Source organism: Macaca nemestrina, chromosome 17 (assembly GCF_043159975.1).
Source record: "Macaca nemestrina isolate mMacNem1 chromosome 17, mMacNem.hap1, whole genome shotgun sequence".
NCBI classification, from domain to species: domain Eukaryota; kingdom Metazoa; phylum Chordata; class Mammalia; order Primates; family Cercopithecidae; genus Macaca; species Macaca nemestrina.
Genome location: NC_092141.1, coordinates 24,872,928 through 24,889,095, shown reverse-complemented (window position 1 = coordinate 24,889,095; position 16,168 = coordinate 24,872,928). Strand labels below are relative to the sequence as shown.

Below are 16,168 nucleotides of genomic sequence, written 5' to 3'. Positions count from 1 at the left end.
TGATTGTTACAGCAACAGAGAGACTGCACTACTACAGACGGTTCAAATGTGTAGGAAATGATTACAGCCTTTTAAGAAGAAACACAGAATTTAACTGAAAAATAATCACACCATTCCAGACATATCCTAACCACAGATTTGAGAGGCTCTCAGAATGTCTAGCACAGACAATAGGTTTCAGACTGTCAGGATGAAACCACATTATAAAGATTGTGACATGTAGCTTTTTTTTTTATTGTTAAAAAAAAAAAATCAACCAAGGAATACAATGTGTACAAAATATCAGGATAACGTGGTCCAATAAAAAAATTAAAAATTACAGAAAGCAACCATAAAACATGGAGATGTATAAAATAATTTTAAAAATTCAAAATAAACTGAATAATGCTCAAAAATCAGGGAAATGAGATTATCAACAAAAGTTAAAATAGCAAAGAAACAAATTGTGGAGGTGAAAATTACAAGAAGAAATAATGACTGGGAAATTCTCAAATTTAAGAAAAAGGGATGTAAAAAATCAAGCTCAACAAACTCCAACTAGAGTACACACAAAGAAATTCATAACAAGACACATATATAAGAGAAGATTTTAAAAGTCAGACAAGCTGAGACTATTGAGAGCAAGTGAAAAGTGATGTGTCATTTGTAAGTGTGCTCCTATGACCATTGAATTTATCCATGAAAACCCTGCAGACCAGAAGGGAATTGTGACATATGGTCAAACTGCTGACAAAAAAGCTTTCAAGCAATGCTAACATAACTTTCAAAACTTTTTTACCAAATGAAAAATATAATAACCTTCCTATAAAACCAAATGCTGCAAAGTATATCAGCACTATACTTGCCTCATAAGAACTAATGAAAGGAATCACTTTCATTTAAAAAAATGATGCTAGAAAACAACACATAATTACATAAAAACATGTAATTATCTAGAAAATATGTGCACGTACACAAAAATAAAATTCTGTAGCATTAGCATAATGATGTTGTAAACCGTTTTAATTATTCTCTAAAATTTTAAAGATAAAAGCATAAAAATAATCATAAATATCTGTCAGTGTGTATTTAACATAAGATAAAATTGATATCTGTAACATAAAGTTGAGGACAAATATAATAAGGAAAAATTTTTGCACACAACTCAAGTTATGTTTTTACCAGATTAAAATATTCTGTTGTATCTTTGAGTTTTATATAATCACCAAGGGGTCCACAGAGAAAATGCCTATATAAATACACAAAAGAAAATAATAAAGCAGTGAAAGCATATCAACATGAATATCAAAAAGACAAAAAGGAAAACAGAAAGAGAGAAGAAAAAGCTAAAGAAACCAAAACAATAAAATGGCAATAGTAAGTACTTCCTTTTCATAAATCTGTTGAAATAGTAATTAAATAAAGTTCCAAATCAAAAGGCATACACCAAATGAAAAGGTTTATGAAAATTATTTAGAGGCCTGGCATGATGGCTCACATCTATAAACCCAACACTTTGGGAAGCTGAGGCAGGCGGATCACGAGGTCAAGAGATTGATCCCATCCTGGCCAACATGGTGAAACCCCATCTCTATGAAAAATACAAAAATTAGCTGCGTGTGGTGGTGCGTATCCTAGTCCCAGCTATTAGGGAGGCTGAGGCAGAAAAATTGCTTGAATCCGGAAGGCAGAACTTGCAGTGAGCCAACATCGTGCCACTGTACTCCAGCTTGGTGACAGAGTGAGACTCCATCTCAAAATAATAATAATAATAATAATAATAATAATAATAATAATTCAGAAGCCAAAACCAATTTTGTTTGTCTACAAGAGTCACTTTATATCTAATGGTGAAAAGTGACTAAAACTGGCAGGATGGAAGTAGTTATCCTCTGTAAATATTGACCAAATGAGATCAGGAGAGGTCAAGATTATATTACATGAAATATACCTTAAGTCAAAAATTATCATATTTTATAAAATATACTTTAGGTTAAAAGTCACAAGAGACAAAAAAGGACATTAAACAATAAGAAAGGGGTTCATTCACTGGGAACCTATGACAAATGTATGTATACATGTATTTGTGTACAGGGGGTTGGGTGTGTGTCTGTCTCACATGGTTACATATAAAGCAAATATTAACAGAATTGAAGCAATAGATAGGTAAAAGAATATTTCAATATCTCACTTTCAGTAATGAATAATAAAATATGAATAAAAATTGATAGGAGGGCAGAGGACTCCAGAGCAGATGAAGAAAAGTATGCCTTACGGAGTATAGAAATCATACCTCAATGACATCAGGTTACATGCCCTTCTCAACAGCTCATAAAAATTATCTTGAACAGAGCACTTGTTAGGCCACAAAAGAAGTCAAAAGTTTTTTTTTTAATTGAAATTTTACAGATGAATAACCAAAATGGACTGAAAGTGTAAGTCAATAACTGGAAGAAAAGTGAAAAATTCACAAATACACGGAAACACTCGCTTAAGCATTCTCTTCTTCAAAAGTTGGTATAATTAATATTGTGAAAATGCCCACACTGCCCAATGTGATCTACAGGTTCAATGCAATTCCTTCTAAAATTCTAATTTCATTTTTGCAGAAATAGAGACAGCAACCAAAAAGTCATATAGAATTTCAAGGCACAGTGAAGTGACCAACCATCTTTAAAAGCAGGAACTGTGTTGGCGGTATCACAGTTCTTGATTTCAAAAGACATTATAAAGCTATAGTAATTAAAACAGTTTAGTATGGGCATAAAGGTGAATGAATAACTAGACCAATAAAATATAATACAGCACAAATATAAACTGTCACACATACAGTCACATGAAGTGTTATTTATTAATGAATGCCAATAGATGAGAGCAACCCAAAGTTCCCTCAGCAAATGAATGGATAAATATAATATAGAATATAAAAATAATGGGATATTACTCAGTTTTCAAAAAGTAGAAAATATTCTAACAGCTATAACAAAGATACATCTTGACAGCATTATGCAAAAGGAAATAAGACCACCACAAATAGACAGAGACTGTATTAATCCATTTATATGAGGTATCTAAAGGACTTAAACGCAGAGAAAGCAGTAGTATTTGTAGAGGACCAGGCAGTGGGGGAAATTGGTAGCACTTTAACGTGTATTGCGATTTAGTTTTGCAAGACGAAAACATTCTAGAGATATGTTGCATAACAATATGAATATACTTGGCATGATTAACTGAATGCTTAAAAATATTTCAGATTGTAAATTTCAAGTTATGTGTTTTTGATAATTAAAAATAAATAATAATACCTAAAGGAGATACAGAGCTATGATGCTTTTTAAAAATTATCTTCAAATCACAGGTGTTTCTCCCACACAAAAATAATGTAAGTTGACCAATAGATATTGAAATTAAGATAATTTCTATGATTACTCATCTGAGCAGCATAAAACCACCACTGAAAACCAAACAACAGAATATAAAAGTCATAGACACTACAGGGGGAATATTTACACAAGCAAATAAACACAGAGATAATTATATTGGGAACAGACATATGGCTGACTCATATTTGACTTTTGCCCCACACTGTCTTAAAAGTGTAGAGCTGAATATTGCCTTACAAAATGACAATATAAAATGGCCGGACACAATGGCTCATGCCTATAATCCCAGCACTTTGGGAGGCCTAGATGGGAGGATCCCCTGAGGTCAGAAGTTCAAGACCAGCCTGGCCAAAGTGGTGAAACGCCATCTCTACTAAAAATATAAAAATTGGCCAGGTGTCGTGACTCATGCCTGTAATCCTAGCACTTTGGGAGGCCAAGGCAGGCTGATCATCTGAAGTCATGTGTTCGAGACCAACCTGACCAACCTTGTCTCTACAAAAAATACAAAATTAGCCAGGTGTGGTGGCAGGTGCCTGTAATCCCAGCTACACAGGAGGCTGAGGCAGGAGAATCACTTAAATCCGGGAGGCGGAGGTTGTGGTGAGCTGAGATCACACCATTGCATGCTAGACGGGGCAACAAGAGTGAAACTCCTTCTCAAAAAGAAAAAAAAAAATTAGCTGGGCACAGTGGTGCACACCTGAAATACCAGCTCCTTGGGAAAATGAGGCAGGAGAATCACTTGAACCCAGGAGGCAGATTTTGCAGTGAGCTGAGATCACATCAAAGCACTGCAGCCTGGGTGACAGAGAGAGACTCCATCTCAAAAAAAATTATAAAATAAAAACTAAAAGAATTACCTGATGTCAAGAAGCATACTGTAAAACACAAAACACAGAAATACAAAATTTCAAAAGAAAATTAAAACATGAAATTTGAAACTTATCAGATACCAGCAAGTAGAAAAATACTTTCATGAAAAAACTCCTAGAAGGGTAACATAGGAAAAAAAAAAATACAAAGGTTATTTGAAGAAGAAAGGGGCCAAGAGTTTCTCGTATTTGAATGTGATGAAAATAAAAACACTATCAACCAAGAATACTTGATCTAGAAAGTTACTTCAAAAATAAGGGAAAAATAAAGACTTTCCAAAATAAACAAAATGTAAGGGTGTTCATCACTGCTAGTACACTCCCACAAGAAATGCAAAACTGTGCCACAACTAGCAGCTCATGCCTATAATCCCAGAAATTTGGAAGGACAATATAGGAGGATTGCTTGAGGCCAGGAGTTCGTGACCAGTCTGGGCAACATAATGAGACCTTGCCTTTAAAAAATGCTAGAAAGAATCCACTATGTTGAAAATCAAAGTAATGCCACACAATATCATAAATCCATATTCAAAATATAAAGCTCTTCATTAAATGTAAATATATAAACAGATATAGAATTGTTTACTATCGTAATGATGGTGCATAAAACTAAAATTCTGCTATAGAGTTTGAAAAAATATATAAATTTGTATAAATCTGTTACTAGATATACAATAAAAAATAACTTGTGAATTTAATAACAAACTAAAGGATGTAAAGAGCTACAGTTTTCATATTTGATTGAAGTTCTTATGAGATCAAAATACATTGTTATAACATTAAGATGTTTTATGTAATCTCCATTATTCAAGGTGCTCGCAAAGAAAATATTCATAGAAAGTATGCAAAATAAAATGAGAAAATAATCAAAACATGTCACTAAAAAACAACAGAACAAAAATGAAGGCAGTCAAACAGGAGATGAGGGAAAACCTATCTACAAGAAAAAGAGAAAACATTAAGAACCAAAATAGTAGTAGTACATTCATTTCTTTAAGAAATTGTTTCAATAAAAACAGTGTAAACTACTTAAAGAAATACAATGGCTAAACAAACAATATTATAAAATACACAATCTACAAGAGACTCACTTTAAACAGTCAAACAGGCTGGAAGCAGAATTTTAAAAATCCATGCAAATAGTAACCATGAATGGATCATGTGGTCATAATTATATTAGAGAAAACACACTTTAAGTCAAAAACCAGAACGAGAGGAAAAGACTGATATTATATAATGGTAAAATAAGTCTACTTACTAGGAATTTGTAACTGTTATAACTATCTATATGTATATGTAACTATAAAATCAGGCTCCCAAATATATGAAGCAAATATTGACAGATATGAAGAAAGAAATGTACAACATAGTAACTGCAGACACCAAGATCCCATTTTCAGTAATGAATAGAAAAACCAGAATAGAAAGTATAAAACTAAACACACTCTACAACATACTCTTGCTCAAGGGTCAAATAATTTAATTTTGTTAACATGTCAGTATAACCCACAGTGGTGAACAAATTCAAAATAATCTCTATCAAAATCCCAATGTTACATTGTTTTGTAGAAATTTATTTTAAAATTTATTTTAAAATTTGATCAGAAAATATAACTAAAGGAGAGAAATGCTGATCAGGTAGAAGATAAACAAAAGCATTCTCTTTTCAGTACATTTCTTCCATATTCCATTTCTTTGTCTGATAGGAAAGCCTATTTCTTTACCTCTCAAAATACCCTGTCTTTGTGTGTGAAAAGCCTATGTTTCAAGTAATGTCACCAAGGAGATAGTTTTATCAGGGAATAAAATAAACACCTTTTAGTGGTACTTCCCAAAACTTGACTTCTAATCTTGTATTGTCCACTCTGTATTCTTTATGACATAAATGTGTCTTCATTTTCTCTACTTTTCTGACTCTTCCTATAAGTGATTCTGAACATCAAAGGTATTTTTCTAAGTTCCTTCTTAAATTCTCTGAAATTTTAAAATCCATTCATTATTTTCTTACGTTTGAGTATTTCAATGATTGTTTTGCTAACATAAATTACTATGTTTCTTAAGTTTTATTTGCCCTTGTTAAACATAATTTAAATCTATAAAAACAAAAAGGAAAAGTAATAGTCCTCACCAGTTCGTACTGCCTCACTCTTGGCCTAATTTTGTCATTTATATTAGCCACGTCTGAAAAGATTTGTGTCTGCAACACTTTATAGATTTAAGTCCCAGGTCTGCCACTTGTTTTCTATGATGATAGTGCCCATCACATATGGTTGCCTTATACATTAAAGTGATAAAACATGGCAAGAACAGAGTAGGCATTTACTACAATAGACTACTCTACTGTGTGAGGTTACTCCAATCATAGACAATAGTTTTAATTGAAGAGTCTCAACTTGTAAGGTAAATAAATAAATGAGAAATAAAAAAAAAAGAAGATAAACAAAAGAAAACCTGGATAACATTACAGATTCTATTAGTCCATTTTACATTACTATGAATGAATACCTGAGATGGAGTAATTTATAAAGAGGTTTATTTGACTCATGGTTCTGCAGTCTACAAAAGAAGCATGGTGACAGCATCTGCTTTTGGTGAGGGTCTCAGTAACCTTAGAATCATGACAGAAGGCAAAGGAGGACCAAACATTTCACATGGTGAAAGAGGGAGCATGTGCAAGGCAGATGTGCCGAATGCCCTTAAACAACTAGCTCTCGTGGGAACTAAAAGAGTGAGAACTCACTCATCACCAAGGGGATGGTGCCAGTTCATTCATGAGGGATTCTCTCCCATGACCCGAACACCTCACACCAGACCCCACCTCTAACACTGGGGATCACATTTCAACCCAAATATGGAGAGGACAAACATCCAAACCTTACCATAGACCAATTAGACGTAACAGACATGTACGGAACTCTCCAGTCAAAAACAACAGAATACACCATATTCTTCATTCTGGTAAGACACATAACAAGTCTTATTAAACTTAGGAAGACCAAAATCATACAATGTATGTCTTCTGACCAAAATGGAATGAAACTACAAGAATGAAGCTACAAGAAGAAAAGCAATGTGCTACTGAAACAAAGACAGATAAATGATGCTGAAAACTGAATATCTACACTGAAAAACTTAAGTTGGATTCTTTCCTTGTACCATATACAAAAGAAGTTTTTAACAAAATAGCTAAACTTCAAAATATATAAGTAATATAACTCTTAGAAGAAAAAACAGGGGTAAGATATGACATTGGTCTTGGTACTGATTTCTTGGATATGACATCAAATTCATGAGCAACACAGAACAGAAAAATTGAATTACATTATACTTCAAAATTTCTGCACATCGAAGGAAACATTTGGTGGAGTAACAATGTCACTTAAGAAATGGGTGAAAATATTTGCAAACCACATGTGATGGGAGTTAATATGTAGCATAAATAATTCTTAAAAATCAACAAAAGTTGAATAACTTGATTTAAAAATAGACAAAAGACTGAACTGACATTTCTCCAAAAATACATAAAAATGGCAAAAAGCATTTGAAAGGACGCTTAAAATTACTAATTTGTAGATAAATGCAACAAAATCACCTCACAACCATTAGACTGGCCATTACAACTTTAAAAAGAAATATCAAGTTTGTTGAGGATGTGAAGAAATTAAAACCCAAGTGAAAAAATGTAGCTAAAAAATATTATAAATGCTCCTCAAAATATTAAAAAGGAAAGCATCCTATAATCCAGCAATCCCACTTCTGAATCTACATCCAAAATATTCAACACCTGACCTGGAAAATATTTGAATATCCATGTTTGTTGTATCATTATTCACAAAAACCAAAAGGCAGAAACAATCTTTATGTCCCTGGACAAACACATTTTTAAAAGTGCTGTATACACACAAGGGAATATTATTAAAGGATATCTTGTCACATTTCAAAATAAACTTTGAAAATATTCTGTCAATTGAAATAAGCCAGTAACAGAGTCATTATACTATCTGATTTCACTTATATGAGATATCTTTAGTAGTCAAACTCAGAAACAGAAAGTGGAAGGGTGTTTGTCCAGGGCTGGAGAGAGGGTAAAATGGGCAGTTGTTACTTAACGTGTATTGAGTTTTAGTTTTGCAAGATGTAAAAGTTCTAGAGGCCTTTTGCATAACAATATAGTTATCATGACTGAAATTTACACTTTTTAAAGACTGGGTCTCAATCTGTTGCCTGGGTTAGAGTGCAGTGATGTGACCACAGCTTACTGCCATCTCCAACTCTCAGGCTCAAGTGATCCTCCCACCTCAGCCTCCCAGGTATCTGAAATTAGAAGCACATGCCACCATACCCAGCTAAGTTTTCTAATTTGTTGTAGATATCGGGTCTCCATATGTTGCTCAGGCTGGTCTCACACTCGTGGGTTCAAGCAATGCTCCTTCCTCAGCCTCCCAAAGTGCTAGGATTACAGGCATGAGCCACCATACCTGGCCATAAAGTGTACACTTAAAAACAATTAAAATGGCAAATTTTATGTTTTGTATTTTCATGACAATTAAACTTTTTTCAAAGGATAACTAAAAAGTCATACAGAAATAAAACTTTCCAAAAATTACCTTCAAATCACAAAAGTGTTTCTCTTGTACAAAAAAAAATATTCATTAAACACATGGTGAAAATAAGTGAAAAATAATTTAAATGACTACCAGTCACCTGGACAGGATAAGTCAACCAAGAAAACAAATATAGTAGATAAGCCATAACAAAACTAGAGTCATATTTATAGGTAAAATCACATACATATAACTTAACTATGATAGACATATGGCTGATTCATCTTTTAATTAAACCCCATACTGACATAAAATGTACATTCGAAGTTGCACATTGTCTAAAATTGTAACACATAAATGAAACAAAAAAACAGTAAACTGATGTCAAAATTCTATACAAAAAATGAAATTTCAAAATTTAGTAAGATAAATATTTACCCATAAAATGTGAAATGCAACATTGATGTACCATTTAAAAAGTATTTGTCCAAATAACTAAAATTATCAACCATGTGCACTCATGGAAAGCAGGTATTTTAAATCATTGATATGGAGTGTATGGCATTAAAATTTCATAGAAACTGCACTATACCATAAATAAAAGGTTCTAATAAAAATATTTTAATGAGTAAGCATTTAAAAGACATGAAAGGTAATTTTTAGTATGTTTTAATATATTGATGCTATTCTTACACAAAATAATACTGTTGTAATTTAACCTTTAGAAGCATATAATAGTGTTACATTTCTAAATAGAAAAAACTATATATGTTTTGTAAAATAAAGTGAGAGTCACTGATATATAAAATAAGTATTTGGAAATAAATCATATTATCATTTAGATGTAGACTGAAGAAAGTGGGTGGAAATCCTATGATTCCTTTTTGCCTGCAGTAAAAATTTTACAAGTGACTGGTAAATACGAGGTGCCTACTGATTATCTGATATGCTTCAGACATCACATGTAAATTCTGGCATATTGTTCTGAATGTCTGAATATAAAATTACAACTCTGAAATAGAAAATAGAAACAAAGCATACAAGAAACTTACATCAGTACACTGTTAGAATAGATGGTGCCTGGCTTCTGTATGATCCCATAGCCACAAAAAGTGTAGGTTATCCCTGATAAAAGTGTCTTTATGAGAGAGTGAGCATGGCTCACACCTGTAATCACAACTAAATGATACAGGAAGGTTGCTTCAGGCCAGAAGTTCCACATCAGCCTGGAAATATAGCAAGGTCCCATGTCAAAAAGCGTACCTTTAAAAAACATTTGGGATCCAGGGGGGAAGTTGTGAAACCCTGCTAAAGCTCGAGATTGAGAAGCATCCATTGTAGAAGGCAGGCCCTCATTCAGGTGGCAAACTAGACGACTCCTGGTTTTGGCTACACAGCAAGAAATGGTCTACCCAACTCGACTGAGAATACTGAACAGACTCTATACCCATTTGAAACTCAGGCACAGTCTGGGAATCGTCCTGTCTGTCCAGAGACCTTGGAAGAGACACCCAAGGCCTGCAGACCTTGGCCTTTACTGTGGTCCCTGAAACAGTTCAGTGACTCAGTTCTAGCTTCCTTTGTCACAGCTCATGGCCAGTCCTGTCCATTTAGCAAGCCACACAGTGACCTGGGAAAACCCGCCCAGGTGCTCACTGGGAGCCACACACTCATCCACACCCTGATAATAAGACCCACCATATATAGACTTAACTACAGACATCTGTCCTTGTTTCTGCCCTATGGACCCAAGTTCTGAAGGAAATCCAGTCTGCCCAGGAATAAGACAGGGATCACAATCACCCAAGACCCTGGTAACAAGACAACCGAAGGCAGACCCAGCAGCCTTGTGACCCAGCTACAACCCCTATTCACTACAAACCCTGAGGGCATCCCATCCCCTGGGGGAACCAACAAGAGAAGATCTTTACCTCTTGGAACCAGATTATAAAAACTTGAAAAGGTGTTTACTTCTTCAGATTCACAGGCACCAATGCAAGGCCACATTGTACCCACCATCAATGCTTTTATTTTAACATAGCACTGAAAGTATGTGACAAAATTTGTCAAGTAAAATTATTTGAAAAGTTATTCAAGTTGAAGACAAGAAAAAATGTTGCTGTTTGTAGATGACATGATGCTATATACAGAAAACTATAAACAGTAAGCCAAAATCTGTCTAAGCTAATAAATGCACTCCATATATTAGTAAAATATAAAATTAACATACAAATATCAGTTATGGTTTCATGCACGAACATCAAACTACCTGATTTAAAAAAGCAGAAAACAATCTCATTTAAAATAACATTAAAGTGATAAATTTCTAAGGAACAAATCTAACCAAGGAGGTAAAAGATCTTTATACTGAAAGATATAGGTATTGATGAAAGAAACTGAAGAAGATACAAGAAACATAAATTTATCCCACATTTATAGATTGGAAGAATAAATATTGTTAAAGTACCATATTATCCAAAGTCATCTATAGATTCAGTGAAGTCCCTATCACAATTCCAGTGGCTTTTTGCACAGTAATACAAAATACAATCCTAAAATGTATATGAAAGTACAATAGATCTGAATAGCCAGAGTAATCTTGAGGAAAAAATACAAAGCAAAGAGACATCATACTTTATGATTTCAAACTATATTTAAAGACTACACTAAGAAAAATGGGATGATAAGCATGGAAAAAAATGGACACAAAAACCAACAGAACAGAATAGAGAGCCCGGAAATAAACCCATGCATATAAGGTCAACCCTAAACAAGTGCACCAAAAACACACAGTGAAAAATGTATAGTGTCTTCAGTACTCAGATCTGGGGAAACTGGATACCCACAAGCAAAACATTAAAATTAGATTCTTTTTCTTACACCATATGAAAAATTACCTTGATTGAAGACTTAAATACAAGACATGAATCCTGAAAACTCCTAAAAAATAGGAAGAAATCTTGATAGTCCTAGCAATATATTCTTTTTGCCTCAACACCAAAAGTACAGCAGCAAAAGGAGATATAAACAAGCTGAATTGCATCAAACTATAAAGCTTTTGCACAGAAAATAGAATAAAATGAATTTATGAAATGGGAGAAAATACTTGCAAACTATACATGTAAGAGAATAATATATGAAAAATAAGGAACTAAGCAAATCCAAAGCCAAAACAATAATAAAAATAACCCAATTGAAAAATAGGCAAAAGACTGAATTCATATTTTAAAATGAAGACACAAATGGCCAACAAATATATGAAAAGTTACAAAACATCACCAATCATCAGGCAACTGCAAATCAAAACCATGATGAGCTATCACCTCACATCTGTTAGGATGGAATAGAGTTGTATAGATATATCCATCTCTATATGAGCTATATACATATACACACATACACACACATCTTTACATATATATGTAAATAAATGTAACGATTATTGATAAGAATGTGAAAAAAAATTCTATACACTCCTGGAGAGTTTTAAATTGGTAGAGTCAATATAAAAACCAATATGAATGTTATCTGAAAAACAGAAGTGTCAGGCAATCTAGCAATCCCACTTTTGGGTATATAATCAAAGGAAATAAAGCAAATATTTCCAAGAAACATTTGCACTCCCAAGTTCACTGCATTATTCACAATTTCAAATATATAAAAAACCCTACATGTTTGTGAATGCCAAATGGATAAAGTAATTATGGACCAAATAGACAACAGAATATTATTCAGCCATAAAACATAATGGAATCTTGCCATTTCAACAACATGGATGAACCTGAAGGACATTGTACTACATGAAATAAGAAATGCACATTAAGAGAAATACTGATTGTTTTCACTTATACAAGAAATATGAAAAGGCTGAACTTATAAACTCAGAGTCCAGTGTTAGTTGCCAGGGACTGGAGGTGAGGAAAATGAAGGATACAAACTTTCAGTTATAAGATGAATAAGTTTTAAGGATATAATACATAGCTTCATGACTACTGTTAACAATGTTTTGTATGCTTAAAATTTGCTAAGGCAGTAAACAGGTGTTCTCACTACAAAAAAAGGTACTAAGAGTAGACATGTCTGTTAATGTGATCGTACTAATTATTTCACAGGGTATACACATAGCAAGTCATTAAATTATACACAAAAAATATGTAGTTATACAAAAGTAATTTGTAAAAAATCCGCAATATATATGCACATACATATATACAGAGGCACATGAATGACACAGTCCAGGTAAGCTTCATATTAAACAAGATAAAATTATAAAATAATAGTTATTAAAAATAAGGTCACAAATGGGACTTTAATATGTGCTCAGCAACGTTGTAAGCTCCCTAATGGCATAGTATATTTGAGCAATGTACAGAGTAGATAAATTAAACTATCTTACAGTTAAGGAATTAGGGCATGTAGACCTTAAATGACCAACTCAGTTCATACTAAAAAAAGTGAAGTAAAATCATATTAGATTTTTTTTTTAGTTTGGGCATATGCTTAGTATTCTGATGAAATTACCGAGTATGAATTTCTGTAGAAACACATTTGAAACCTCATAGGTGAAGAAAATTTTAAAGCAGAAAACTCATAACACCTGTCCCTGGTGTTCCTGGAATTTCTGAAACAAATCCCAATATCACCACTACTCTCACAAATTTCAGCCATGATTCAAAAGGGGAACTTAAAAATGGCTTGCCATGGTTTCTAAAAATATATATTTGTGTGTCCCTAAAGGCAACAGAAAAGCAGTCAGATCATGCAGTCCCTCATATGCCATGAAAAGGACTTTGCCTCTCAATGTAAACATGAAGGAGGATCACTAAAGGGAAAGTAGAATCCATAGAGCATTTAAGGGCATGAGACAGAAGATGCCCCTGTATGAGAGAAAGAGAAAGAAACCCAGGCTTCTCACAAACTATTTCCATTGAAAGGCAGGCCTCCCAAATCACATTTTAAGGTCTGGCTTCCTCATTGACCTTGGACCTCTCATCTGTCATCTGCTGTGCCATCTGCTTCATTCACTCTCACTTACCTGGGTGTTTTGCTACTGTCTCATGTCTCTTCACATTCCAAGGCTCTTTCCTTTCTTCCAGACAGGTGATCAGCTCTGGCTTAGAGACAGCAATACCTGTTTTATTTTAAAAAGTAATTGTTGCTGTGATTTTCCAATTATCAACCTAGTACTATCTTTAGTAGGGAAAAGAAGACATAATAGAAGTCTAGAAAATCCCCAAATACTGTTTCATGACAGAACCTCCAGAATATTTAGGACACATTTGAAATTTCTGGGTCTTTAGCTCCACTACCCAGTATTACTGAATCAAAAATTAGTGGGGGCAATAGGATTTTCAGGTGTGGGCAACAATATTTTAAGCCACCAAACTTCTGGAATTACCACTTATCTATAATTAAAAACACAGATCAGCTCAGGAAAGGGGAAAGTTCAGGTAAAAATAGAACATCTTCAAGAATTTCTTTTCTACAACAACGAATCTCCAAGATGGTCTTGAAAGAAGGAATCTAAAATACATTCATGGAAAGCAGAAACTACAAAAAACATTCTACAAAGGACGGAAATGAAACCCTTGTGGTATATTAGGAAAAATTTATTGAAATTATCCTCACCCAGGGAGACCAGGTTTCTGTAGTTCTCTAACATCACATTCCTATACAAATCCTGCTGAGCAGTGTCCAGACATTGCCACTCCTCCACAGAGAATTCTATGGCCACATCCCTGAATGTCAACAGTCTCTGAAAAAAACAAACACAAAAAAATGTACACAAACACATGTTGATCAAGTGGCCATAGGCATAATTCTTAATTTGACTCAGGATGAAAAGAGTGAAGAGGACTGATTGCGACTTGTATGATTGCCTAGAGTCACCTAATAAAATACTTTTCAACACAGAAATATTATCTCCTGGAGGAAAGAGGATGGAATAAGATCTCTAACACCAGTGTATCAGCGTATGCTTTTCCATATAATAAGATATAACATTAAGAGCATGAACACAGACATACATTTTTGAGGACTATATTTACATCGTACAGAGTAAGTTGTATGTATTTTTCAGATGAAAAAGTCATGGCTAAATAGAGGGTACTGCTCAAATTTTAATATGCACAACAATAAACTGAAGATCTGATTATGCAGATTTTGTTTCAGGAGATCTGGGATAAAGCCTGAGTTTCTGAATTTCTAACAAGCTCACCAGTGATGCTAACGTTTCTGGCCTACAAAGAATGTTGTGTTAAACACCCAGTCAGTGGCAGAGCCTGGGCTTATCCCAGTTTTTCTGACAGGTAAACAATGAGATCCTTCATTTTTCAAAGAAAGATACTTGTAAAGAGAATCAAAGAAGACACAGGAGCTTCCAAATTAAATGTGATGGTTTATGCACATCAGCTGGTAAGTGCCCCAAGGTACTAAATAATAAAGGGAAAGGCAATTAATTCTATAGCAGAAAAATCTGTCAGAGATCTCTTTCTCCAAGTGAATGAAATTAACACCAACTATAACAGGACAAGTTTTTATTGTGTGCTGAGGCAGAGGACACATCACCACTGCTGTGATACTGACCCCCCCAAAAGGTAAGCTATAATCTCAATCTAATCATCAAAAGACGTCGAGTATATGAAAAGTCCAAGCAACAGATAGCTCCCGTGTTCTGTAATCTCTAATAGTGTATTTAAATAGTCTTTACTTAGCATCCTAGAGAGCAAGTATCTCCAACTTATTTTTCTGAGAACTTTCTGAATTAATCTGGGCAATAAATGCCATTCTGTTCAAATGTGTATTTTCTTAATCCTCTTCTGCACAGAGCTGATGAGATACACAGATGGAACCTAAACAGTACATGTTCTCCTTCTTCACTAATATACAAGGACTCCAGCACTTCCCCAATAGGAATCTTGATTATCCACACCTTCTCATGTTCAACAGCCATAAAGGGAACATTTTAAATATTACAGGTCATAAATTCATGGTGAGAATTCTACATGGCTTGTAAGAAGGCGAGATAAAGAGAATGTGGAGAAGGCTCTGGTATATAGCAAAGAAAATTTCCAGAAGCCCCTGACTATTAGAAGAAAAGAGAAAAAAAATAGATGAAACAAATTCATTAAGGAGGAACAGCACAAATAGAGGAGTAAAGGTTTGCTAGTTCTAAACACATGGAATTCCAGGAAGCAGAGTAGACGCAGCTCAATCTAAGACACATTCACCAGAGAACAAGCCATTTCTTCTTCTTCTTCCTCTGGGATTCCCTCACAGGTTTCTTCGGAAAACTCACACCTGAATCTTGAGACTATGACTTTAAAAGCATCAGCACAATCCACTCACCTGCTGTCACCACAACAGGCAGAAGGACCTAGATGTTCAG

The 16,168-nt window shown here is 34.0% G+C and overlaps 1 protein-coding gene across 1 annotated transcript; it reads right to left on the bottom strand.

Moving 5' to 3' along the window:
* Positions 1-13,727: 13,727 nt before the first annotated feature.
* On the bottom strand, positions 13,728-14,599 carry LOC139359350 (zinc finger protein 722-like). The gene is made up of 2 exons (XM_071081955.1): positions 14,410-14,599; positions 13,728-13,912 (listed from the first exon to the last, which is right to left on the bottom strand). The coding sequence occupies exons 1-2, from the start codon at positions 14,573-14,575 to the stop codon at positions 13,809-13,811; spliced, it is 270 nt and encodes an 89-aa protein (XP_070938056.1). The 5' UTR covers positions 14,576-14,599; the 3' UTR covers positions 13,728-13,808.
* Between the last annotated feature and the right edge of the window lie 1,569 nt (positions 14,600-16,168).

What these genes read in the sequence shown, in the direction of transcription:
- LOC139359350 (XM_071081955.1), bottom strand. Translation starts at nt 14,575, where the DNA reads ATGTGTTTGTGTACATTTTTTTGTGTTTGTTTTTTTCAGAGACTGTTG. An exon ending in CAGAAACCTGGTCTCCCTGG is followed by an intron (nt 13,913 to 14,409) that starts GTGAGGATAATT and finishes AAAATAAAACAG; the next exon opens with GTATTGCTGTCTCTAAGCCA.